The sequence below is a fragment of the Dermochelys coriacea genome, chromosome 2 (assembly GCF_009764565.3).
Source record: "Dermochelys coriacea isolate rDerCor1 chromosome 2, rDerCor1.pri.v4, whole genome shotgun sequence".
Lineage (NCBI taxonomy): Eukaryota > Metazoa > Chordata > Testudines > Dermochelyidae > Dermochelys > Dermochelys coriacea.
The window spans coordinates 182,430,538-182,457,605 of record NC_050069.1 but is presented as its reverse complement, the minus strand read 5'-3'; the positions used below and the strand labels follow the sequence as shown (position 1 = coordinate 182,457,605).

The 27,068-nt window shown below is 41.9% G+C and overlaps 1 protein-coding gene across 17 annotated transcripts in view; it reads left to right on the top strand.

Moving 5' to 3' along the window:
• BBS9 (Bardet-Biedl syndrome 9) overlaps positions 1 to 27,068 on the top strand; it is a 461,967-nt gene that overhangs the window by 276,676 nt on the left and 158,223 nt on the right. Inside the window, exon 22 of one of the 17 annotated variants that reach the window (XM_043508765.1) lies at positions 11,370 to 11,392. The exons of the other annotated variants lie outside the window; for them this stretch is intronic. Within the exon in view, the coding sequence (XP_043364700.1) occupies positions 11,370 to 11,377 (8 nt within the window). The 3' untranslated portion in view covers positions 11,378 to 11,392. Of the gene's footprint in view, positions 1 to 11,369; positions 11,393 to 27,068 lie in introns of those variants that run through there. 17 annotated transcript variants of the gene reach the window in all.

Here is a 27,068-nt window from a genome sequence, read left to right as displayed (position 1 = left end):
TAAATGGTCACAAATGATTCATAATGTTGATACAGGCTTTCAGTAAAAATAATGGTCAGCGAAATAATTTTTTCTCTAATAACCATACTTGTCATTATGCTTTATTTTTTGTAATATTTTGTTTTCTTGGGAGACGAGGAGCAAACGTAATGTTGAATCAGAAGCAACAATCTAATTGCTCAAAACCACAGAAAATCAGCATGGTGATAAAGAATTTTATTACTTTGACTCTATTTCAGAATTCTTGCTAGTAGTAACAAGAGATAGAAAACATGGACAGGTTTCAGAGTAGCAGCCGTGTTAGTCTGTATTCACAAAAAGAAAAGGAGTACTTGTGGCACCTTAGAGACTAACAAATTTATTTGAGCATAAATTTTGTGAGCCGATGAACTGAGCTGTAGCTCACAAAAGCTTATGCTCAAATAAATTTGTTAGTCTCTAAGGTGCCACAAGTACTCCTTTTCTTTTTGTGAAAACATGGACAGTTATTTCAGAGGTGGTAACTAGTGAGGTGATCTTTATTTTTAAACTAAACCAAAATTGGATTTTAATAATGACTTCTTCATTTTGTTAAGGGCATGTTGCTAACAAGGGTTGTAGACATGTTTGTAGGGTTTAAAATAACAACAAAACCCAACAACTTTACTGAACAGCTCAATGTAAGAATGGATCAAGTCTGACAAACCAAGTATTCACCAGTCAGCAAAGTACCCAGGACTGCATGCAGACCTCTTTGGTGATGCTGGATTCCACTTTTTTTCTTGCTGTATTATTAAGGTTACAGAGTTAAACACCCAGCCAGGGTAAGCCAAGGTTAATAGGCCAGTTCCTCAGTTGGTATAAATGTGTGTAGACCTATTGACATCAGTGTAGCTTTGCCCATTTACACCTAGTATCTGACCTTGTGATCTCCTAATAATCGTAAGTCATTCATTTTGCACAAAATTAAGGCAATGAGAATTGTCCATGCATATCTCAGGATGCAAAGGGGCTACTGTATATTAAGGTACACATCTAACCTTATAAGTATAAATCCATCTTTATGGGAGTGATGTGGAGAAATTGAAATTACTATGATGATTTTAGCTTTTGAATAATTGTCCCAACTGAAGTCAGAGGAAAATTTTCCATGAAATTCAAAAGGGGCAGGATTTCACGCAGTGCATTTAGGGGAAAAATCTGTAGTAATTTAAATAGTACAGTGGTTTATCAGATATATTGAAAGAGAACAGTGAATTGCACTAATCTGGTATTGAGTGGGTGTTCAGAACAGTTCTAACACGGATTTGACGTTCTGTGGGAAACAAAATAGCAGCAGCCTAAGCAGCTACAGTGCTTGCTGAAGTCAACGAGAGATGATCCCATTTACACCAACAGATGTATAGCTGGGAATCCAGAGATGATGCAGTATGAGCTAAAGTAGAGTACAAGAAGTCTTTTGTTAATTATTTTTCCTGGGACAACATCTTTTTCTGCCCCCTTGATGTGTGTGTTACATTATTTTGCATATCTAATTTATACAGCTTTGCCACTTTACCACCACTTGTTCATTTTCTGACCAATTTAGGTTCAGTGGGCTTGATTCTTTTCACTGTGGTGTAAACCAGGAATCTCCCTGTAGAAATCAATGGCGTTACACCAGTCTAAACTAGGTGCAAGTGAGTGCAGAATAACCCTCAATTTTTTTTTACATCACCACAGAATTTAGCCCAGAGATTTTTGATGGGAATTTCTTACTCCAAGTTTTATTGGACCTAAGTATTTAAAACTGCAGCTTTAACATTACATTAATTATTTCTGTTTTAACCCTGTATTTTTTAAAAAGGTAAAAAATAGTGTTCTAATATCTCTTCTGATTTCACTATGTACTTGCCAGGAATAACCCTAGCCATTTCCTCTACAAGGGTAGAGCACATTTTGACCTCCTTCTTCCCCTCACACAGAGGCAAAGCCAAAAAAGAAAAAAAATACTGACCAATCAACAGAGCCAAAACAGCTGGCCAATCAGAGCCTGGAGTGCAATAAAATAAAATAAAGGCTGAGCCACACAGTGGCGTGGTACCCTCTGGAAGTTGGTGCTTAGGGCAGCCTCCCTACTTACCGGTCCTTAGATCTGGCCCGATACATAATGGAAAACGTATGCAACTGTGAAATTCTACAATGAAATAGCAGCATAAAACCACACCTATATAACTAATATAAATATAATGTATTTGTCGTTCCACAGAGCTATAAAATAGCATCCTTCTGTAAATTTGAATTTCACATTTTGTTCATGTGCATAAAACTAATTTTTTCTATTACTTTGAACTCTGTTAGCGCCTAATCCAAAACCTGATTAAATCAAAAAGAGTCTTTCTATTCATTTCAATGAACTTGGCTCAGGCCCTTAGGTATATCTATACCAATGGTTCTCAACCAGAGGTACGTGTACCTCTAGGGGTATGTCAACTCACCTAGATATTTACTTAATTTTACAACAGGCTATGTGAAAAGAATTAGCGAAGTCAGAACAAACTAAAATTTCATACAGACAATGACTTGTTTATACTGCTTTGTATACTGGCACTGAAATGTAAGTACAATATTTATATTCCAATTGATTTATAATTAGATGGTAAAAATGAGAAAGTATGCAATTATTCAGAAATAGTGCACTGTGACACTTGTATTTTGTCTGAGTTTGTAAGCAATTATTTTAAATGAGGTGTAAGTTGGGGGTACACAAGACGAATCAGACTCCTGAAAGGGGTACAATAGCCTGGAAAGGTTGAGAGCCACTGTCTACACTACAATCAAAAACCTGGGTCATGGCCGCAGGTGGCCCAGGTCAGGCTTATGAGGCTTGGGATGAGGGATTATAAAATTGCAGAGTAAACATTCGAGCTCAGGCTGGAACCCAAGCTCTGAGACCCTTCCTCTTTGCAGGGTTTCAGAGCCCGGGATCTGCCCTGTGCCCAAATGTCTGTGCAACAATTTTAAGCCCCACAGCCCAAGTTAGGTCATCCAGGCTCAGAGATTCGGTGCTGTGGGTGTTTTATCATAGTGTAGACTTAACCTCTATTTTTAATGTTTTCAGATTGGCTTGCCAAAGATTCACAGAGAGTACTAGGAACCTGGAAAGTTTTAATTTGTAAAGTGCAGCTGCTTTTGAGGTGTGTTTGCAAAGAAAAAGGTTCCTAATGGCTTTTTACAGCAGAAAAAGTATTTTTATGTCTCATAACTCTACTGGGTGAAATAGTTTTTCTTTAATATTTAAAATAAAAAAATCATGTTGGGGCTGAGAGTTAGTATGTGTAATTGCAACCAAAAATTTTTTCAGAAATGCATAAATGTGATAAAGAAGGCTAGAGAGGCAGTCTCAAAGTAACCTTAACTTTAATTTTCTTAGGGTGAGAGTTTCTCAGAGTTGCTGGGGCTGTCCTTTGTAAGTGCTGGGAAAGGACATAATGAGCAAACTACCAGAAATAAGTAGTAATGTTTTTCCTACCAATGAAAGCCATAATAATTATAAAAATAACTTACTAAGCCTTCCTTGCGTTTGGTCTTGTTTCTTTTTTCTCTTTTGGTTTACACAGTTTTTTCTTTCCTTCTATTGCATAGCAATATCTTGATTCTTGATGCTTCATCTTTTCAATATCTGTTTTCTGTCTAGTTTTTCTATAACATTAAATACTTCTGAAATTGTTCAATTTCTTTTTTTCACTAAGATTATCTATTCACGTCGTCTTTCTTTAATTATGCCTCTATCTGCAGCTCATTATTTTCCTTCTCTCCCTTCTTCCACTATGTTCACTTTCATCTTCTCTTTCTGCTTCCCCATAATTCCTCTCTTCACCAAACAATTCCCTCTTTTTGACATTCTTTCCCCAGTCCCTATAATTTCTCCCTTATTCATTTAATCTATCATCCAAAAATGTAATAGCAGGGCCTAAAGGACAGGTGCAAACTGATAGGAGCCCAATATATCAGGTCCGGAGAGGTAAGATGGCTGAAGATTACTCTTTTTCCCATTAAACAGAAGCGGGACGACCCTGATTCTTTATTCATCTTCTCCTGCTTGGATGTGGCGAGGGTGTCTTGTCATCTTCCCATCTCTGGAAGGAAAGAAAAGGACCGTTGCTTTTAATTTGCTCCCATAGTGTTTGGGTAGGAAGAAGGCAATGGTTTCTTCCCTCTATCCAAGAAATGTCAGGTTCAGTTTCACTAGGTTTTATACCATAGGGATTGAATTCATAGCTTTCCTTATTCTTAAATAAATAAAGCATATCCTAAAACCATTAAAAGTTAAGGGTGCACTGATGAGCTCTGTTAGCAAACATCCCTGCCATTTGCTTCTGCAACTCGTGTAGGTGCTTTCAGGCCCAGTATTTCAGGGTGGGAGTGCAAGGCCCAGATCCATGAATCCAAGAGCATTTATCCAGATTTGGCCAGATCTGACACTTTAATTTGGCATTTGAGCTGGTAATGTAATGAAATCAGGCATGTCATGGAAAAATTAACCACGCGTTGTGTTTGGATCAGAACAAACCTGACATTCGTTTATTCGAGCATGCGCATACAGGGAGAGTCAGCCGGAGCTGTTCTGGCATAAACAGAAAATACAGGAGCTTATATTGCTTGAAAACCACAATTTGTCAAACCCACTTCCTTCAACAGCATTTTCCTTATTTGGCATACAAGGCAAGCTTCAACAGTAGCTTTGCCTTACTTGGAGTTTAGCAAAAACAAGCTTTTCCTGTTATTGTCAAGTTGTTCTTTTGTGGTTAACAGTCTTTCCTAATTTCTAGCTGTTAGGGTGATATTTCTTAAGCTATGTTGCCGCAGTTGCCCCACACTGGAATTTTCCTAACTCTCTTTTTACGCTCTATATACACAGTTAGCTTGACCAAAGTTTTAAGCCTACTTGGGAAGTTTAGGCCTATTTGGGTCCACTGAATTTTTGCTCCATAGGCATGAAGAGCTTCTTGATTCTGGCACATTTGGAACTACATCAAGAATAACCTTTCTCATTATACTTTTGTAGTTCTACTTCTGGCTGAAACCACAAAGTAGAGAGAGAGTGTGAAAAGGGGTAGGAGAAAGGGTGAGAGTGAGAAACTGAACAAACCTGAATCTCAATATTTTTGATTTGGTTCAGTTTCAGTTCAGGGCAAAAATTTAGTTCACCCTTCCCTAATTAGAATGTTGCTGAAACACTCGATAGTAAATAAATAAATAAATAAATAAATAAAATGTGTGGTTAAATTAACATTATTAATTTTAAAATAATTTCTTGTAGAACTATAAAAAACTTCAGCTAAATGATGAAAACCGCAGACTTGATGCGTTTCATGTGATTAACATGGGAGGATGCCCCTCTGCCTGGGTGTTTGCAGTATATTATAACTTCAAATACCACAGCAGAGTCCATTGCCAGTAGCTCTCGGTATTTTGATAAAAGGCGTGCTTTATTAATTCTGACCTAAACTGAAGGCTGAATGTTGTTGCACTTGAAGAAAACTAGTTGACTGTAAATTAGAGTTATCATTGAAAGTGGTGTAACTTCAAAGTTGGGCTGTGATTAGGGGGATGTTCCACTATATTAATTGAGTTTCCATTTTAATGACATACTGTCTTCCATGTAACAATAAGCAGCTGTGCCATGCTGTGCATTTCAAAGAACATTTACTCAGCCCTTAAATTTACCACTGGAGATCAAAGAGAGAATCTGATGTGTATGGAATGATGAAGTATGCCTCAATTCAAATGGATGGTTGGGCTGGAAATGTGCAACTAGAGGGTGATAAATATTATGAACAATCATTTTAAAGTTGTGTGGTTTACTGGGTAGTGGGTTATATTAAGTTTTACTCCTGCACTAAGTACTTTTATGATGTATTTTAAAGTTAAAGTAAGTTTAAAGTTACCTCAAGGATATGGATAGGTACCCCTTTTGTAGTATTTGCATACATTTGCAAATACATTTTTAAGTCTTAAAAAAAAAAATCCCATCAGCTACATTTTAAGTTTTGAGTTCCTGTTGCCTGGTGATAGATATTCTTAGAAATAGATGATGCTTGAGCTACATCCGGGAATTGCTCAGTGAAATTTCATGGCCTGTGTATGAGATCAGACTAGATGATCACAGTCTATAAGTACCTACATGGGAACAAAATATTTAATAATAAAGAGCTCTTCAATCTAGCAGACAAAGATACAACAAGATTGAATGGCTAGAAAATGAATCTAGATAAATTCAAACTTGAAATAAAGTGCAAATTTTAAACAGTGAATAACCACTGGAACAACTTACAAGAATTGTGATTTATTCTCCATCAAGATGGGAAGTTTTTCTAAAAGATCTGCTCTGATTCAAACAGGAATGAATTCAGGGAAGAGACACAAGAGGTCAGACTAGATGATGGTCCCGCCTGGCCTTAAAATCTATGAATCTATTAAATAAATTAAAGTACACTTCTACCCCGATATAACGGGGTCCTCGGGAGACAAAAACTCTTACCATGTTATAGGTGAGACCATGTTATATTGAACTTGCTTTGGCCTCCCCCCCATTCCTTGTTCCCTGACCAGCCTCTCGAGGTAGCCCCCATCCCTATCACCCCCCCCAGACCCCACCCCCTACTCAACCGCCCTGCTCCCTGTCCCCTGACTGCTCCTACCCCTATCCATGCCCCCGCCCCCTGACAGGCACTCACCGGCAGCAGTGGGAAGTGGAGCAACGTGGCCCCAGCCCACTCCACTCCGCCCAGCCATGGGACTCTGCTTCCCGCCACCGGTGAGTGCGGGGAGGTTGGGGAAAGGATGCCCTTCGCACTCAATGGTGGTGGGAAGCTGAGCGCCGTGGTTGGGAGCTGGCGGAGTGGAGTGGGCTGGGGCTGGGCTGCTCCGCTTCTGCCGCTGCTGGTGAGTGCGGGGTGATCCCTTCCCCCAAGCCTCCTTCCCCGAGCAACACAGCTGGGGCCAGGATGAGGGAAGCAGAGCGGGATGCTCCTGGACCCCCGCTAATCCCCCGGGCTACTCTGGGACTGTGGGGCCCCCAAAAGTGCCCCCCCACAGCTCCTGCCTCCCAGACCCTGTCCCCTGGGGTTACCTATCCAGACCACCCCCAAGACCCTCTGCCTCTTATCCAACCCCTCGGCCCCCAGCTGGCACCCTTAACACGCTGCTCAGAGCAGTGTGTCAGAGCTTTACTGCATTGGATGCGAACCTACATTATATTGGGTTGCGTTATATTGGGGTAGAGGTGTAATTGACTACTACTATTTCAGTCTGCACTCTAAAACTAATGAGCTTTATGTAACTGAAATAGCCTCTGTGGATGTTGGGTTATTATTTAGCCAAATAGGAATCTACACTGGCATTCTTTCTTGAATTAGTAGTTGGATAATACAACCAACATAGAGATTATAGTCAAGATGTATGCCGTGCTGTTGGAGGTGATGGAATGGGTCTTCTCCCATGTAAGTCCGGAGTAACTCCATTGAAATGAATTGGAGTACACTGGTGAAAGTGAAAGTAGATTCAAGCCAGCTGTCTTTGTGATAAAATGTTAAACCAGTCCTTTTTGCTCAGATCTATATAATAATCATGTTGCAAGTTATAAATAAGAGATAACAATGATCTCTGGACTAAAATTCCTTCTAACAGTAAAACAGGTTCTTATAACAGAGTTATTGCTGTATAGTAACATATAATGATATACTATAATGTTAATGTTTGTTTCCTACAAAGGAACTGCATTATTTAACTAATTACTTTGCAAAGCTCTCTGAGTATGAGGAGGACTATATGAAACCAATTTCTTTTCTGATTTGGGTCATATCCCACATCATTTTAATCTGTGATCAAGGCATAAAATTTGTAGGTAACTTGTTCTTTCAGGTCAGCTGTATAATAGATTCCCAATATTTCAGAATAAAAACTGGGGGCATTTTCCTGCCAAAAAATACCTTGTATTTTGATCCCTTTTCCAGCACATTAAAAACAATGTCTTGTGTAAAATTGATTCCCATGTGGATAACTCGATCCTCTGTGTCTACTGATTTGCACGTAAATGAGATCACAATGTAGTTTCAGTGTATATTGTAAGTCATAGCTATGTGAAGGAATGTATGAGGCATACAGTATAATATCCTGGCTAATCTACTCTTAGTACTAAAATAGATGAATGAGATGTAGAACAAAAGCTTCTCTTCCAAACATTTACTGTGGGATCAATAAAAGATAAGGAATTCTAAACTAGTAGGGAAGTTAAGTTTTAAATTCTGTGACCTGTCATTTCCAGTCAGAGAGAACCTTCGCTTTGTCATTGAGCAAATGTTGTCCTTTTTTATGTAGGGTTGCTCGGGTAGAAGGAGTCTGGCAGGGCAGGGGACCTCAGAGCTCCTGCTCACTGCAGGTGGCAGGATATCCCCTCAGAGCTCCCTGCTGCCACAGATGGTGGCGCCCCCCAGAGCTGCTCAGTCACTGCACGGAGGGGATTCCAAAGGTCCCACTAACTGCAGCGGCGAGGAACACCAAGCCCCAGCAGCAGTCAGTGCTGAATTGACCTCCCCATTTTGTCAAGGATATTTTTAGTGAAAGTCAGGGACAGGTCATAGGCTTCTGTGAATTTTTGTTTATTTCCCGTGACCTGTCCATGACTTTTACTAAAAATATCTCTGACAAAATCCTAGCTTTACTGTTGTTTAGCCAAAGGAGTTCTGCTCTCTCTGACTTTCACTGTCTGACTTTTCATATCCTCTTCTATTCACAACTTTGCTTTTCAACTTCAGTGGCAGAAATCCAGGCCAAAAACAAAGCAGTGGTCCCTACATTTCTCTAATGAAATACAGTTATTGTCATGTTTGAGCCAAATGGAAAACTGACACGAGGCCAAGACATTTTTTCTTGTTTTGTTATGACTGACAGTCCTATTAATTATTCAGCCAAGCAAGTGTCCTATATAGTATTGTTAGCCAAGATTTTTCAAAAGTGGCTAGTGATTTGGGGTGTGTAATTTGAAACATCTTAAAGGAGCTTGATTTGCACACACTGTTGCACACCCTCCTTCTGAAAATTGGGCATCTTAAAGTGTCTCAAGTTGGGCTCCCAAATCTCTAGCCACTTTAGAAAGCCTTGGCCTTGATCTTTTCAGACAAGAGAGGGTGGTTTAACTTGGCTAATGTCACCAAATGAATTTACATCTATTAGTCCAAAGAGATAAAGGATATGTAGGGAGAGCTCCATACAAGACAACCTGCAGAGTTTAGTAAAGCAATCTCTGTTTTTATAATAAAATTCTAAGAATGAGACAAAGTGGCTTTTTGTACGGGGGGAACACAGGATTTACTGTACTACTTCAACTTTTACAAAGTTGACAGCGCCTCTATTGTACAAAAGAAAAATAAATTGAACAAATGACAGAGCAAGTAGAGTAAAGAGATGCTCTTTTCCAGCTATTTTCATGCCATACGCTCGTATAATTCATCTAATTCAGCTACTTGGTTTTCCAGGATTTGCTTTTAGCTCTTTGTTCAGGATTTTTTATTTTATTTTACTAACTGAAAGAAATAACGGACTGGAGCTATAAAACAGAAATCAGACCTTTGCTAAAACTGTCAAAATTTGCCTTTTTGAGATTGGAAGCTCTTTGGTGCAGATAACCTACACATCTGTACAGCGCCTAGCACAATGGGGCACCGACCTCTCTGGGGTCTCTACGTGCTATTGCAATACATATATTAAATAACAAGAAATGATGATGATGAATGTTTACTATCTTTCACAAAAATGTGCTTGTAATCAAAACTCTGTTTTCCTTCCCTAAAAACAGTGTTACAGCAGAAATGATGCAAAAGGATGAAATTGTTCAGTCATGTGATCTCAGTCTGAGTACTACCTATAAGATCATCAGTTAAAATCATATGAGATGGTATCCAGAAGATTCTTCTTTAAATTATCACTACAAAATAAAAAGAACTGCAAAAATTCAAGCCACATTTGAATTTGGGGTTTATGGTGTACAGAATGATTTCTGATACATTTTAGTATTTCTTCAGCAGAACATCTGATAATAAGTTTGGCTCAAGTCCATGCCATCTTGCCTGCAGTGCTCCAGTTAGTCAATCTGCACTTAGATTTTAGGCTGACTGAACATGCTGGAGGCCCTAGCTACCGCAACTTTCTCTTATTGGTTGAGACGTTAACCCCTGATTTTTTAAAGGAGAAGATAATACCTTGTAAATGACCACCACCAACGATAAAGTGGCTCTTCAATGACAAGTCTGGTTTGTGGAGGAAAGCTACAAACAATCAAGTTACTAACCTCTGTGCAGTAGACACTTGAAATCCCATTCACACTAGTATCTTTAAACCAGGTTAAATAATTCACCGTGGTTTAAATCTGAGTTTTATGGTTAATGTCCACAATGCACAGGTTTTAAATTGTGCTGTGTCTGTGTTACAGAACTGTATTTAAATACTATCAGCATGTGGAAGGGAATGATTCAGTGTCACATTAGTTAGTACATCTGACATTGGTATTGGAAGACTCGTAAAACTGTTTCAAACCCTGGCTCTCTTTTCACTAGCATGAACATGGTTTCAAATCAGAAAGTTCCTGTGTGTCATGTGTCTATTGCTTTGAGAATTTTAGTGATGTCCCTTCCTATATATTGGTAACATTACTACTTCCTGCCAGTTTCTTCAATTCCACTCCCCTCAATGCCCAAAAATGAAAAATCATGCATGCTTTCCCTCCTGCTTGTGTATCACTTCAAATAAACTAATGTGAGACACTTGCATCTGGATGACAAAGCCAATATTCTTGCAGAACTGTAAAGTTTGCTGTTTAAAAAAACTGCAGTTTTGTAACATAAGATGGGCATTTTAACAAATCTGATTGACATAATTTTACTACTTATAATTTCTCACATTGAACAAAACTCACATTATTTAAAACAGTCCCACACTTTTTGAAAGTCTTGCTCTTTTTGTTAATCCTAGCAACTTTTCTTTCACAAGAGTCCAGCTACCACCATGTTTCATTCTGAATGTAAGCACATTTTCTGGTCATTTTATTTTTCGCTCACTGAGGGCCGAATTCTCCTCTCTGACACGGGGCTGGGGAGGGGCGACTCCCATTAATTCAATGGGACTTCCAACCATTTATCAAAGGGACAAATTTGAGAGAAGATGATTTTTTAAAACTCTGCCTAAATACCAGACCAAGTCGTCATGTATTACACATGCTATATTCTTGAATAGAACTTTGCCTTTCAGTCAAGCTTGCTGATGATCTGCAATATATTGAATCTTTTTGCTATTTTGAGTAGACTTATGAAACAAGCCTCTTTCAAAGCCTCTTTATTTTTTACATAACTCAGCATATTGACCTGAGATGCAAACTGAGCCACTGACCATTTCATATCAGGAAACAACTCTGTGTCCCTTTGGTCTGTCATAGACTACTGTAGACTGTTGTGCTGGCCTTTAGTTCAGAATGAGATGTTTCAGAGGATGAACCTATTGACCACTGCTATAGAAGCCTCCAAAGGGCCAAGTTTATTCCAAGCAAAGAACTGAAAATCATTGCTCTTCAAAAATGACTAATTTATAATTGTCATTAAAAAAGGTATATATTTGCTACAGTTTGGCCTTAGTTAATGTAGAAGGCTGGTAATTTCAGGCTTCGGAGTTTTGTATAGTTTTATGGTAGAGAAACTAGTGATATATCATGTTTGATGATAGAAAACCAATGAAAACAGGGAAGGAAAAGAAAGTAAATTCACACTGACCATGTTTTTTCAGACCCTTTGAAAGCTTTTAAAATTAGTTCATGTCCTCGCACTTCAACATCTACACTATAGAGCTATTTTCTGACTTTCTCATACTTGCATGCGGATATCCTTTTCTTCCTCAAGTACAATCTGTACAACCAGATGAGTGTCTAACATACAACACATCCTGCCACATGCTACCAGGGACATTGGAAATGTGAGCGTATGCTGACCTGGGATGAGATTTTAAGAGTTATGTAAGTTCATCTTAACTGGGCATTAATTTAAATATATTGTCAGGCAGATTCCTTCTTCTCCCCCCCAAGCCCGATCCAAGCACCTTGAAGTCAGTTGGAATCTTTCCTTTGACCTCAGTGCATTTTGGATCAGGCTCCAGAGGAGCACATATTTGACTTGCAAAATGTTACAGCTCTACCTTCTTTTATAACATGAGAAATTGCACATCAGGATAAAGGATGAGAAGAAATGGGGTGAGGGGACCCTGCAGCAGCCCAACCCCTGCAGGTGGGGCAGGGGACCCCAGAGCTCCCAGTCACAGCAGGTGGCAGGATACCCCCTTTATAGTGGGGGTACCGAGAGCCTTTGAAACTGCAAACCCTCTATATAATGGAAACCACTTAAAGCTGGGAGTGCGGCAGCATCCCTCGCGGAAGCACCTATGCCCAGGGAGCGTGGGCTGCTGTAAGGAACCCCGGAGTTCTGGACTCTCCACCTTCCCTGTGCAGTGTGCCCCAGAGGGTGGGGACACGGGCCGGGCTCTGCTTTTGGGCCCCCAGCCCCCCACCTAGGACAGTTGGAGAGTCCGGCCTCCCTGGATGGCTCTTACCACTGCCCAGCTCCAGCTTCTGGCCTAGTCAGGTGGCAGCGCCTCTGCAGGGGGAAGAGGAGGAGCACTGGGCAGGGCCACTGAGCAGGGCAGGGCTCCTGCATGTGTCTCATTTTTGCATTTTGAAAAGCTTATTGCCACAGAGGGCCTGATTGGCAGTGCTTTCAAGGTCCATGATTGGTCCAGGCATACTACTAAAGCCTGCAGGGGACACTAGGATGTTGCCTGTAGAGTTAGGTGGATCCCCCAGCTGGCTGTTACAACAGATCAGGCTCCAACCGCAGCTCCGACCCTTGGCTCTGGGTCCTGGTTTCTGACCCTTGGCTCTGGCACTACCCATTAGGCCTGATGACCCAAGCCCTGGCCTTTTCAAGCTAGAAGAAAATATCTCCTCCACAATGTTGGATCAAAAAGGAGCAATTAATACCACTCACCTCCTGACAATAACCACAGCATACATGAGGGAGGTGGGTCATGTCTTCTGTGCGTAATTGGCCGCCAGGCAATTTGCCTCAACCTCCCACCCTGCCAGAAACGTCTCCTCCTTACTCTCACAGATATTGTGGAGCACACAGCAAGCAACAATAACAATGGGAATATTGGTTTCACTGAGGTCTAACCTAGTCAGTAAACTGTGCCAGCGAGCTTTTAAACATCCAAATGCACGTTCTACCACCATTCTGCACTTGCTTAGCCTATAGTTGAACAGCTCCTTATTACTGTCCAGGCTGTCTGTGTGTGGCTTCATGAGCCATGGCATTAGGGGGTAGGCTGGGTCCCCAAGGATAACTATAGGCATTTCAATGTCCCCAATGGTAATTTTCCTGTCAGGGAAATAAGTTCCTTCCTGCAGCTATTCAAACAGACCAGAGTTCCTGAAGATGCAAGCGTCATGCACCTTTCCCGGCCATCCCACGTTGATGTCAGCAAAACGTCCGTGGTGATCCACCAGTGCTTGCAGCACCATTGAAAAGTACCCCTTGCGGTTTATGTACTGGCTGTCAAGGTGGTCCGGTGCCAAGATAGGGATATGTGTTCCGTCTGTTGCCCCACCACAGTTAGGGAACCCCTCTGCAGCAAACCCATCCACTATGACCTGCACATGTCCCAGAGTCACTAACCTTGATAGCTGCAGCTCAGTGATTGCGTTGGCTTCTTGGATCACAGCAGCCCCCACAGTAGATTTACCCACTCCAGTAAATTGATTCCCGACTGACCAGTAGCATTCTGGCATTGCAAGCTTCCAGAGGGCTATCGCCACTCACTTCTCAATTGTGAGGGCTGCTCTCATCTTGGTATTCTTGCGCTTCAGGGCAGGGGAAAGCAATTCACAAAGTTCCATGAAAGTGGCCTAATGCATGCAAAAGTTTCGCAGCCACTGGGAATCATCCCAGACCTGCAACGCTATCTGGTCCCACCAGTCTGTGCTTTTTTCCAGGGCCCAGAATCGGCGTTCCACGGCAGGAACCTGCCCCATGACCACCATGATGTCCAAATTGCCAGGGCCTGTGCTTTGAGAGAAGTCTGTGTCCATGTTCTCATCACTATCGTGATCATGCTGTCGTCGCCTCCTCGCCTGCTTTTGCAGTTTCTGCACATACTGCAGGATAACGCGTGAGGTGTTTACAATGCTCATAACAGCAGCAGTGAGCTGAGCGGGCTCCATGCTTGCTATGGTATGTCATCTGTAGAAGGGCAGAGTTGTAGCGGAAGCGGTCCATGATGACGGATACCACGACAATAGATATTTATACAGAATGACGAGAGGACCTGCGAGGTGGATTCATGGCACCAGGAGAGAAGAGTTGAAGCGGAAGCAGTGGATGACGACAGCAGTCCTACTGCACCATCTGCTGATAGTAGTATGGTGTCTACATGGAAAAAAGGCGCAAAACGATTGTCTGCCATTGCTTTCACAGAGGGAGGGGCCACTGACGACGTTCCCAAAACCACCTGCGACAATGTTTTTGCCCCATTGGGCATTGGGAGCTCAACCCAGAATTCCAATGGGCAGCGGAGACTGTGGCAACTGTGGGATAGCTACCCACAGTGCAATGCTCCAAAAGTCGATGCTAGCCACGGTATTGTGGACACACTTTGCTGACTTAATGTGCTTTGTGGGGAGGCACACAATCAAGTGTATTAAATCACTTCCTAAAAATTGACTTCTGTAAATTCGACCTAATTTTTTAGTGTAGACATACCCTTACAGAAACTTTTTTCTATCCCTTTATACTCTCAGCCCACCAAATACTCCATCAAACATGCCCAAAAAGTCTATTTCAGACCAAAAATTAACATATGAATCTATTCTTGTGTAAAAAGAAAAGGAGTACTTGTGGCACCTTAGAGACTAACAAATTTATTAGAGCATAAGCTTTCGTGAGCTACAGCTCACTTCATCGGATGCATTTGGTGGAAAAAACAGAGGAGAGATTTATATACACACACACAGAGAACATGAAACAATGGGTTTATCATACACACTGTAAGGAGAGTGATCACTTAAGATAAGCCATCACCAACAGCAGGGGGGGGAAGGAGGAAAACCTTTCATGGTGACAAGCAAGGTAGGCTAATTCCAGCAGTTAACAAGAATATCAGAGGAACAGTGGGGGGTGGGGTGGGAGGGAGAAATACCATGGGGAAATAGTTTTACTTTGTGTAATGACTCATCCATTCCCAGTCTCTATTCAAGCCTAAGTTAATTGTATCCAGTTTGCAAAATTAATTCCAATTCAGCAGTCTCTCGTTGGAGTCTGTTTTTGAAGCTTTTTTGTTGAAGGATAGCCACTCTTAGGTCTGTGATCGAGTGACCAGAGAGATTGAAGTGTTCTCCAACTGGTTTTTGAATGTTATAATTCTTGACGTCTGATTTGTATCCATTCATTCTTTTACGTAGAGACTGTCCAGTTTGGCCAATGTACATGGCAGAGGGGCATTGCTGGCACATGATGGCATATATCACATTGGTAGATGCGCAGGTGAACGAGCCTCTGATAGTGTGGCTGATGTGATTAGGCCCTATGATGGTATCCCCTGAATAGATATGTGGACAGAGTTGGCAACGGGCTTTGTTGCAAGGATAGGTTCCTGGGTTAGCTGACAAAGGAGGTGCTGTCGTCATCATGAATAGGTCGGAGTATGAACAAGAGGCTACTAGGCAGCTCTCCAACACCACTTTCTACAAGCCATTACCCTCTGATCCCACTGAGAGTTACCAAAAGAAACTACAGCATTTGCTCAAGAAACTCCCTGAAAAAGCACAAGAACAAATCCGCACAGACACACCCCTGGAGCCCCGACCTGGGGTATTCTATCTGCTACCCAAGATCCATAAACCTGGAAATCCTGGACGCCCCATCATCTCAGGCATTGGCACCCTGACAGCAGGATTGTCTGGCTATGTAGACTCCCTCCTCAGGCCCTTCGTTACCAGCACTCCCAGCTATCTTTGAGACACCACCGATTTCCTGAGGAAACTACAGTCCATTGGTGATCTTCCTAAAAACACCATCCTAGCCACTATGGATGTAGAAGCCCTCTACCCCCAACATTCCACACAAAGATGGACTACAAGCCGTCAGGAACAGTATCCCCGATACTGTCACGGCTAACCTGGTGGCAGAACTTTGACTTTGTCCTGACCCATAACTATTTCACATTTGGTGACAACGTATACCTTCAAATCAGCGGCACTGCGATGGGTACCCGCATGGCCCCACAGTATGCCAACATTTTTATGGCTGACTTAGAACAACGCTTCCTCAGCTCTCGTCCCCTAATGCCCCTACTCTACTTGCGCTACATTGATGACATCTTCATCATCTGGACCCATGGAAAAGAAGCTCTTGAGGAATTCCACCATGATTTCAACAATTTCCATCCCACCATCAACCTCGCCTGGACCAGTCCACACAAGAGATCCACTTCCTGGACACTACAGTGCTAATAAGCGATGGTCACATAAACACCACCCTATATCGGAAACCTACTGACCGCTATTCCTACCTACATGCCTCTAGCTTTCATCCAGATCATACCACTCGATCCATTGTCTACAGCCAAGCGCTACGATATAACCGCATTTGCTCCAACCCCTCAGACAGAGACAAACACCTACAAGATCTCTATCATGCATTCCTACAACTACAGTACCCACCTGCTGAAGTGAAGAAACAGATTGACAGAGCCAGAAGAGTACCCAGAAGTCACCTACTACAGGACAGGCCCAACAAAGAAAACAACAGAACGCCACTAGCCATCACCTTCAGCCCCCAACTAAAACCTCTCCAACGCATCATCAAGGATCTACAACCTATCCTGAAGGACGAGCCATCGCTCTCTCAGATCTTGGGAGACAGACCAGTCCTTGCTTACAGACAGCCCCCCTATCTGAAGCAAATACTCACCAGCAACCACACACCACACAACAGAACCACTAACCCAGGAACCTATCCTTGCAACAAAGCCCGTTGCCAACTCTGTCCACATATCTATTCAGGGGATACCATCATAGGGCCTAATCACATCAGCCACACTATCAGAGGCTCGTTCACCTGCGCATCTACCAATGTGCTATATGCCATCATGTGCCAGCAATGCCCCTCTGCCATGTACATTGGCCAAACTGGACAGTCTCTACGTAAAAGAATGAATGGACACAAATCAGACGTCAAGAATTATAACATTCAAAAACCAGTTGGAGAACACTTCAATCTCTCTGGTCACTCGATCACAGACCTAAGAGTGGCTATCCTTCAACAAAAAAGCTTCAAAAACAGACTCCAACGAGAGACTGCTGAATTGGAATTAATTTGCAAACTGGATACAATTAACTTAGGCTTGAATAGAGACTGGGAATGGATGAGTCATTACACAAAGTAAAACTATTTCCCCATGGTATTTCTCCCTCCCACCCTACCCCCCACTGTTCCTCTGATATTCTTGTTAACTGCTGGAATTAGCCTACCTGCTTGTCACCATGAAAGGTTTTCCTCCTTTCCCCCCCCTGCTGTTGGTGATGGCTTATCTTAAGTGATCACTCTCCTTACAGTGTGTATGATAAACCCATTGTTTCATGTTCTCTGTGTGTGTGTGTGTGTGTGTGTATATATAAATCTCTCCTCTGTTTTTTCCACCAAATGCATCCGATGAAGTGAGCTGTAGCTCACGAAAGCTTATGCTCTAATAAATTTGTTAGTCTCTAAGGTGCCACAAGTACTTCTTTTCTTATTGTACCCAAAATACCTCTGCACATCACACAAACTTGCCAGGCTCTCGCATGGTGGATGTAGATTATCTTCCCACTATCCAACCTCAACAGTCACGCAGGTGAGACTGGGAGCAAGGGATCAATTTCCTATCATACAACTTTCTCCATCCCATAATGTCATCTATATCCCTTAATTTTTCTCTTTTTAAAAAAACTGCATGAACCCGCATGGCCCTCCTTACTGCCTGCCATATTTGACAAAAGCATGGAGCCTGCACATTTCTGCACTATTTTCATGAGCATTGCAATCACAGAATGTACAATCCTCTGATACAGCCAAATCAGCAGGGAATATGACAGTTTTGTGGAGGACAGATTGCTGTGGAACATAGGAAGAATCAAGTCAAAGTTGTTGGTATCATTTATGGAGCAGCTGCAGATCATGGAGCACCACTTCTGGGTCTGAGAAATGAGCACTGACTGTTCGGGTCACATCATAATGCAGGCTTGAGATGACGATCAGTGTCTGCAGCACTTCCGGATTCACAAGGCCACATTCCTGGATCTGTGTGCCAAGCTCACCCCGCCCTCCAGTATTAGGACACCTGAATGAGAACTGCACTGATAGAGAAGCGAGTGGCGATTGCACTGTGGAAACTTGTGACACCAGATTGGTACAGGTTAGTGGGAAATCATTTTGGAGTTGGAAAATTCACTGTGGGGGCCATTGTCATCCAAATGCTCAGGGCCATTAATGGTCTCCTGCTACACAGGACCGTGACTCTAGGCAACATGCAGGACATAGTGAATGGATCTGAAGCAACTACCCAGTGGAGCGATATATAGCACTCATAGCTCTATTTTGGCACCAGTCAACCTGGCCACATAGTACATAAACAGATGGGTTATTTTTCTATGGTTATGCAAGCTTTGGTGGATCACTGCGGATGCTTCACTAACATCAGGATTGACTAGTCAGGGAAGGTGCATGGTGCTTGCATCTTTAAGAACACAGGACTATTCAGAACATTGCAAGCTGGGACTTTATTTCCCAACTGGTGGGTTGCCATTGGTGATGTTGAAATGCCAGTGGTGATCATGAGGGACTCAGCCTACCTCTTGCTCCTCTGGCTAACGAAGCTGCATGCTGGCCAGGTCGAGAGCACGAAGGAAAGATTCAGCTACCGGCTCGGAAGTTGCAGAACAACAGTTGCATCTGCTTTTGATGGTATGAAGAGATGCTGGCATTGTTTACGCACAAGGCTGGATCTAAATGAAAAAAAATCCTGATGGTTATAGCCGCCTCCTGTGTCCTGAATAATATCTGTGGAGCAAAGGGGGGAAAGTTGCCGCCGGGATAGAGGGTGGAGGTGGAGATGCTCTCTGCTGAATTTGAACAGTCAGACACAAGGGCTATTAGAAGTTCTCAACGCAGTGGTGTAGCCAGGTGGAGAAAACAGGGGGAGTGGAGATAAAAAAGGCACCACCGGCTAGTACTCACCCGGTGGTGCTCCGGCACTGAAGGACAACCCCTCCACCACTGCAATGCCACCAAAGACCAGAGTGAGAGAAGGACCCGACGCCAAAGTGCTGCCAAAGACCCAGAGTGCCGCCTGACCCGCCGCCCAAGACCCAGAGAGCCACCTAATCCGCCGCCCAACCCGCCGCCCAAGACCCGGAGCGCCACTGGGGAGTAAAAATTTAAAAGGCGCCAAAGAATTAAAAAGGTGCCACTTCTGCTCGGTGGGGGAGCAGCCGCTGCCCCCCAGCTATGCTACTGGCTCAACCCTGAGCTATATGGCTCAGGAAAGCTTTGAAAGAGCACTTTAACAGCAAGCCACACAGTAATGTGGTGTGGTGTACTGTGCTCTACCCGACTCTGCAGTTTGGGGGGGGCATTAGGAATTGTGTGGTGTTTGGTGTACATCTATAAATATAACACTGTCAATGCATGTATTAATTTTGTGGTGCTTGCTATACATTTATACTTAACCTGTGTTTGTCACTGATCCTATGAGTTGTCACACTATGCAAAAACAAGTGGGTGCTTTCAATACTGCTCTGCACTCCACAGCATATGTTGTGAACTAATAAAGATGAATTATTTTTCAAAGAATAGAATTTTTTTGAGTAACAAAAGCAGTCCAAAGAAAAATCTGTGCAATTTAAAAGCAAAAACTTACTAAATTACTAAAAAAAAAAAAAGCAAAAACTTACTAAATTAATGAAACTGTAGTTATTAAGGGGAAGGAACATTCATGTCCATTTTAGCAACACATGTAACAACTGTGGCTCTCACAGGTCGGTGTATGTGAAGCTGAAATTGTCCTTATTGGCCCCTGGTGTGAAGTGGTAGGGGTAGAGATGTGGCCTCCGGTGTCAAATGTACGGGTGGTGATGTAAGGAGGTTCTGAAATGGAGTTCTCCATAGACTGCAAAAGGAGATGAGCCCATGACTGTTGAATCTGTAGGTCCACAAGAGTCTGCAGCATCTGTATTTGATGCCAGAGAAGCCCCATTATGTCTTGATGCATCTCCCTCTCCTCTTCCTGTTGATACTCTTGCAGGGATGCTGGAACAATTTGTATAGTGGGGGTGCTGAGAGTCATTGAACCAAGCTGTAAACCCTGCATATAATGGAAACCACTTCAAGCCAGTTCCAGCACCTATGTACTCTTGGGCCCTTCTCCTATCTACAATATTCAACCTCCAGGCCACTTGCTCATGGTCTGATGCAGCACTGGCTTGCAGGACCTCATTGAGCAGATCACCTTGAGTCCTCTTCTTCCTTCTCCTTATCTGGGTCAGGCATTCTGCAGCTGTGGAGAGGGAATCCCTCAAGGCTTCAATGGCAGCAGCTACAGATAAAACACACACAGGTACCATTGTCAGTATAGTCAGAACAGTAAGCGAAACTTAAGATTCAGAACTCCCTTCCCTTGCTCCCCTAAAGTTTTGAACAAGATGTGCTTATTGACACTTCTGCTCTTCAGACCCAGCCATGGTGAATATGACTCAGGAGAGGTGAGGGAAATGAGGAGGCAATTGCTTGGTTGCATGAATCTATGAGCACAGGGCAATGGCAATGAGTAATGGCACCATGTTTCAGCTGCTCCTGGTTTTCCAAAGTCACCTGGCCCCTTATGCTGCTGAATAGTGCCTGCTGAAGTTCTCGCTGACTGGCATGGGAAAGTGTCCTACAGTGGAAGATGAAATAAGGCTGCCGTCCCTAGAAACTTTGAGAGAGAATTGCAGAGTACCTCCTTGAAAGTGTATTGAAATCTGTAAGGGGGACTCAAAGGACATAAACAAACTGGTCCACATGGCCTTTCCAGCCCCCACCTAACTCTGCAGTGGATTGAAAAGAGATAATGCTACCTCTTAATATGAGTAAATCAATGATAAGTTGATTGAGGTGTCCTGTTAAGTTGGGGGCGTGATTAGTACATCACTGCAATGGGAAGTACATTGATACACTTACCTGAGACTCCATCCCCTGAATCAGGCTTGCCCATGCTCGACTGCCGTGACTGATTGGACTGCAGTTGAGACTCAAAGGTCTTGGCTCGTAACATAGCTGGATCCCCCGGTCACATGTCAAGTATGGTATGCAATGCATTGTAAAAGTGGCAGGTCTGCAGCTTGGCAACGGATTGCCTGTTGTCCTCCCTGGCGTTCTGATATGCCTGCTGCAGCTTCTTAACTTTCACATGGCATTGCTGCTGATCCCTGTTGTACCCCTTCTCCTGCATTCCCCCATGCAACCTGCTTGTAGACATCCACTTTTCTATGGCTGGTCCATAGCTGTATCCCCACAGCCACATCTTCCCATAGGCCCAGGAGAGCCCAATATCTCCTGTCTGCGCCAGGAGCATGTAGCCAGCATAGTTAGCTAGGCAGTTGCACACAACAATGAAAAGCTGCTAGATGTGCTTGCCAAGGTGGACAGTCAGGAAAGGGCATTTCAAAAATTTGGGGGGTTTTAAAGGGTGTGGAAGGGCTTCAGGTCTGTGACTGCTGGGCAGTGGAGTTCATATTTGTGTCCAGAGCGGTCAGTGTCTGGCATTGTGGGACAGCTGCTGGAGGACTGTTAGGGTCAATGTAGCTAACAGTCTCACACTGCATTGACCTCAGTACATTGACCATGGCTCAGTGCTTGCTTACACCAGTGGGAGACAAATTTAAGTGTAGACATGTGCACAACTAGGTCGATGCAAGGCAGCTTACATCAACCTAACTTGGTAGTGTAGACCAGGCCTCAGTTTTCTACGAACAATCTACCAAAACTATTAGTACAGGCTCCAATGAAGTGAGCTGTAGCTCACGAAAGCTTATGCTCTAATAAATTTGTTAGTCTCTAAGGTGCCACAAGTACTTTTCTTTTTGCGAGTACAGGCTATGTTAATCAGTGAACAAACCAGCAAAACAAGGAAACAGCAGAACCATTCCACAGTGTATTCCCAACTGGAGATGTGTTTAGATTGTCCACAGTAATTTAGGACTATATATTTAACTCAGCAGAATGTTTTAATTGCACAAAAATTAGAAACATTTTCCATGAATCATTTGGGAACAGTGGGAAAAACATTAATTTGTCTGAATTTGGTTTGTTCTGCAGTACTTAACTGATCAATCAGCTATTCCATTAGCATTTCCCTCACTGAAACTTGATGAGAAGACCGTTTTCCATTAGGCAGATGTAAAACTATTTTTAAATAAATAAAAATCTTTTTGGAAAAGCTTCCCATACTTTTTCTGTTTCTTTACAATTGCAAAGAGTATGCTGAAAAGGGGAAATCTCTAGAGTGAACAATCTATTCTCTTCTGCTCCCCAAACAGTGTGCAACTGGAGTGACCATTATGAACCCTTCAATGGATCAATGGCACCTAGACCATAACACTATTGAAAACTGCAGTTTCTTTGCACTTTGAGAAGGATTACTGTTTTGCAGGGAGGCCTACAAGTAATTGAATATGAAATTGCCCAGAACTTTGGGAGTTCTTCTGTGAAATAGACTGAATAGCAAAACTATCTGCTTTTTACAGAGCTTTTGCCTCATGTGCTGGCCTTCTTGCCACTGAGACTGAATATGTAACATTTTTTTTCTCCCTTCTGTAAGAACTCTTGTAAGAGTTAATCTCAGAAGGAGAATTCAGAAGAGAAATAAGAGTGGAAATGTAAACTCCCAGAAAAGAGATTTGATTCTGACTGTGTCTGTTTTGGGGAATTTAATAGCTATGTGAAAATGTAAAAATAATAGAACATGTCCAAATATCGTAGATCGTTTTTCTGTGCTGTGAAGAGGAGATCTAGCTGGAGGATAATAGACTGCACTTTTTGTTGATGAAGGTTTAGATATTGATCAATTGGAAAAGAAAGAGGAAACACAAATAGTCATTCCTGCCAAGTTCCTTTACTTTCTACAGCTGTTTACTACTTTTGTTTTCCTGTTTTTGAGCTTTAAGAACCATATTAACGTGTAAAAACATTGTGCTAGGACCCCGTAGCAAAACTGTCAGTACTGCAATTAAAGAAAAAGTAGATATCATATGTTTATGTTTCCTTTGGGGGTGTGTGTCTCTTTCCAACTTAAGAACTAAATGTATTACAAAAACAGATGTAGTGAAAACAAACAAGAGCAGTCTCATTTCCTTCAGTGAAGAAAGCTCACAATTACTTGGCCGTAACATCGTACCCTAACAAACAATTTTGCTGTCCGCAGTTTGCGTGCCCAAAGTGCTGGATTTATCATAACTGATAAAAGATCTGAGGTGTCAGACAAGAATTCAGCTGCATAGAAAAGGGGGAAGAGTGGGTCATAATGCAATAACATGTTCTAGGTGTTGTTCTTGCCAACAGTTAATAGGGAAATTCATTTCATGAAGCACTGTTTATAGACTGACATCTGGAGAACTTCTCAACCTGGATCATTTCCAATCTGTGAGATTTATATGCTGTTCTTGCTTTTTTGGTAAATAGCTCACTTTTCTGCTTGATATAGTTTACTTAAATAATTATCAATGGATGTGAATGATTATGCTACTATGATTTTTTTCAGTCCTTGGGATGGACAAAAGTTCATAATAGTAGGTTGCTAAAATAGATGATCAGTGGGAACCCCTGAAACAACATGCACTCGCACACACAGGGACACACAGAAACATGACAATTTAAAGATAACTGTCTGAATGTAAAGATTAATATCTATCAGATTTAAACGTGTTGACTAGCACTCATGCAGTCCGAAGGTGTGAAGGACTTGGAATTGTAATGATATTTTCAGTTTGGTGATATTTGCCCTGTGGAGTGAAAAACGTTTCTAAAAAGAGTAAAAACTGAATCAAGTGCAGTTTAATCCGTATATTCACCACTGTGCATGTGGGGCCTGATCCAGCTCTTTCAGGTCAGTTGAATGACTACCATGGCCTTCAGTGAAATTTAGAGCAGGCCCGTTTCCATTTTGAAATGCAGAAAGAGAGGCACACCATACATTAATAACTCTGTCCTGTGTGAGTGGAGGCATAGACATAGCTTCTAGGTGGATTTACTCTGCTTGTGGTAAGAATATATGTTACATGAAAAAATTATTTATCCAAGCAAATCTGTAAATAATCCGAAGATTTGGTCCCAGAGCATAGCAGCATTACACATTCAGTATTTAATAAAGACCCCTGTTAACGAGTGTGAATGAGTTAAAGCCCTACTTTAAAAAATGTGCTTTATGAATAAAATTGTGTTCCTTTTAGCACATGTATATATAAAAATGAAGTATTTTTTTGACACAGGATTGACATTGGGTAAAATTTTCAAAAGCATTTAAGTCATTTTCAGAAGTGATTTAGGCACTTAGGAGCCTAATCCTTTGTATTTTCAATTAGATTTAGACTCATAAATGCCTAAATTGCTTTTGAAAATGAGACATAGGTTCCTAAATTATGTAGGCACCTCTGAAAATTTTCCCAGTAACCATATAGCACTACACGTTTCCTTCCTGTCTCCAGGAAATACAAAGGGACTGATGCTGCTGCCATTAAAGCCAACGGCAAAATCCATCTTGGTTTTTACAGGGATGGGATAAGGCTCATAGTAAGGATGCATATAACAAGCAAAGTACAGCTATCTAATATGCAAACCATTAGATTTTTTTGCAGGGAGCATTAGTGCCAAAATTAGTAGAAATTGAATCCATATGATAGGGAGGCAGGATAAAACCATATAGAAACAAAAGAAAGTCAGATTATAGTATGTATGCATTCAGACTGGGATTTTCACAGGTGCCTAAGGGAATCAGGAGCCCAGCTACCATTGAATTTCAATGGGACTTTCTTAGCTGCTTGAAAATGCCAGCATCATATGTCAGAACATACTTGTTAATAGGGGTCTTTTATAACATATCTAAAACATTGAAACAAAATTAATATTTTCCAGGGTGGACACCTCTCCTTTCTTGAAAATGTCCATGGCAGACAGAAAGCCGTGTATTCTTGTGGTGATAGAGTTCAGTGGTTCTGGAAATGTGGAGCACCATAGTATTCTACAGAACAACTGTTTTATGTGTTAAGAAAAATTTGATCTCTTATTGTGTGGTATGATGGGTGTCGCACTCCCCCTCCCCGGTACTTGACCAGCCCAGGAATTGCTCTTATTTTAGTGTCCACTCTGTATAATTGATTCCCCTTCACCAACACCTGCACAGTGCAACACACTAGTCCTATTCCCTATGAACTTCAGCCCCTGTTCATCAGGGCCCTGTGAGGGAAAGAGATCTGTCTTCCTTGGGATGGCCTTCAGTGCGGGCACAGTTAGCACAGTCCTCCCACATCCTGATGCTTTATCAAGCTTGTCAGCTGATGGGCCAGTTAGTTCCTTAACTCACCTAGCTTCCTTGTCTGTTTAGCTACTTCTTCCCTATTTCCTCAATCAGTGGTTGCTGGGGAAACTAATGGAGGCGACTGTGATCAGAGTGCTGACCCATCTATTAGACCTGAGCACTCTGTCACATACTGAAGAACGAAAAGGAGTACTTGTGGCACCTTAGAGACTAACAAATTTATTAGAGCATAAGCTTTCGTGAGCATCCGATGAAGTGAGCTGTAGCTCACGAAAGCTTATGCTCTAATAAATTTGTTAGTCTCTAAGGTGCCACAAGTACTCCTTTTCTTTTTGCGAATACAGACTAACACGGCTGCTACTCTGAAACCTGTCATACTGAAGAACAAAATTCTCAATTTTTTCCCCCATCTTGCCTCTTCCTTCCTCCAGTGATGCCAATCTCAGGGCATTTGTTATTTCCTTCTGAGAAATCTGAGGTATAATTATCTGCCCTTCCTGATGCACAAGTTTCACACTTTGTCTTCATTCAGATCCCTTCTGAAAATTCACTTCTTTCATGAGCTGAGCAAATGCTAAACCTCACTAATATAATGCCACCATCATCACAGTGTGTGGAGAAAAATTTCAGAGTTAATGGCATCCCCATCTTCTGTGGTGTCTGATCTTTGACTTAAATGCTCCTTAGTTCAAGGATCATGTAAAATCCAGCCTTACTGAAGTAAATAGCAAAACTTCTATTGACTTCAGTGAGACCAGGATTTCACCCCCATGTTTTTGTTTGTGTCTTGTACAGCTGTGATCAGTGTTTACACTTACAATATTGTAATAATGTCTTGTTTTTATAAAACAGGTAAAGTGACCGAACATAAAATACTGGTATACTTACAAATTCTGTTGAGGGTAGGAAATATGTTGAATTTGTGTGTTGTAAATGAGGCTGATAGTATGTTTTCCAGTTCTTTCAGAGCCTGTTTGTTTTGTGTGTAACCTATGCAGTCCCTCAGATTAAATGGTGAAATTCCATTTCTCACTGTTCTCTATCAGCAAAATAAGGTAATGGAAAAAATGAATTTTGCTTTTAGTGCTGGTACATTTTGACAAAATCAGTTGACAAGTAAATCTTAAACTTCTGACATCAAAACCAAGAGCAGGAAGTCCCGCTTCCTTCCAACCAATAGCATGGGGTGCCTAAGGGCAAAGAGACGTTTTCAGACTCTGATTCAGTTACCATCAACTGGAAAATAGTGCTAATGACTAATGAAATAGTTTGGCAACAAAAGCCATTAATTCTCAAGGCCACATAACCTATAGAGTTTCAGTTTTTAAAGCAAACTTTTCAAAGTTCTTTTGTCTCCAGTAAACCAATATGCACTAATGGGTTATGTGATTTTTCACGCATAATCTCAATGT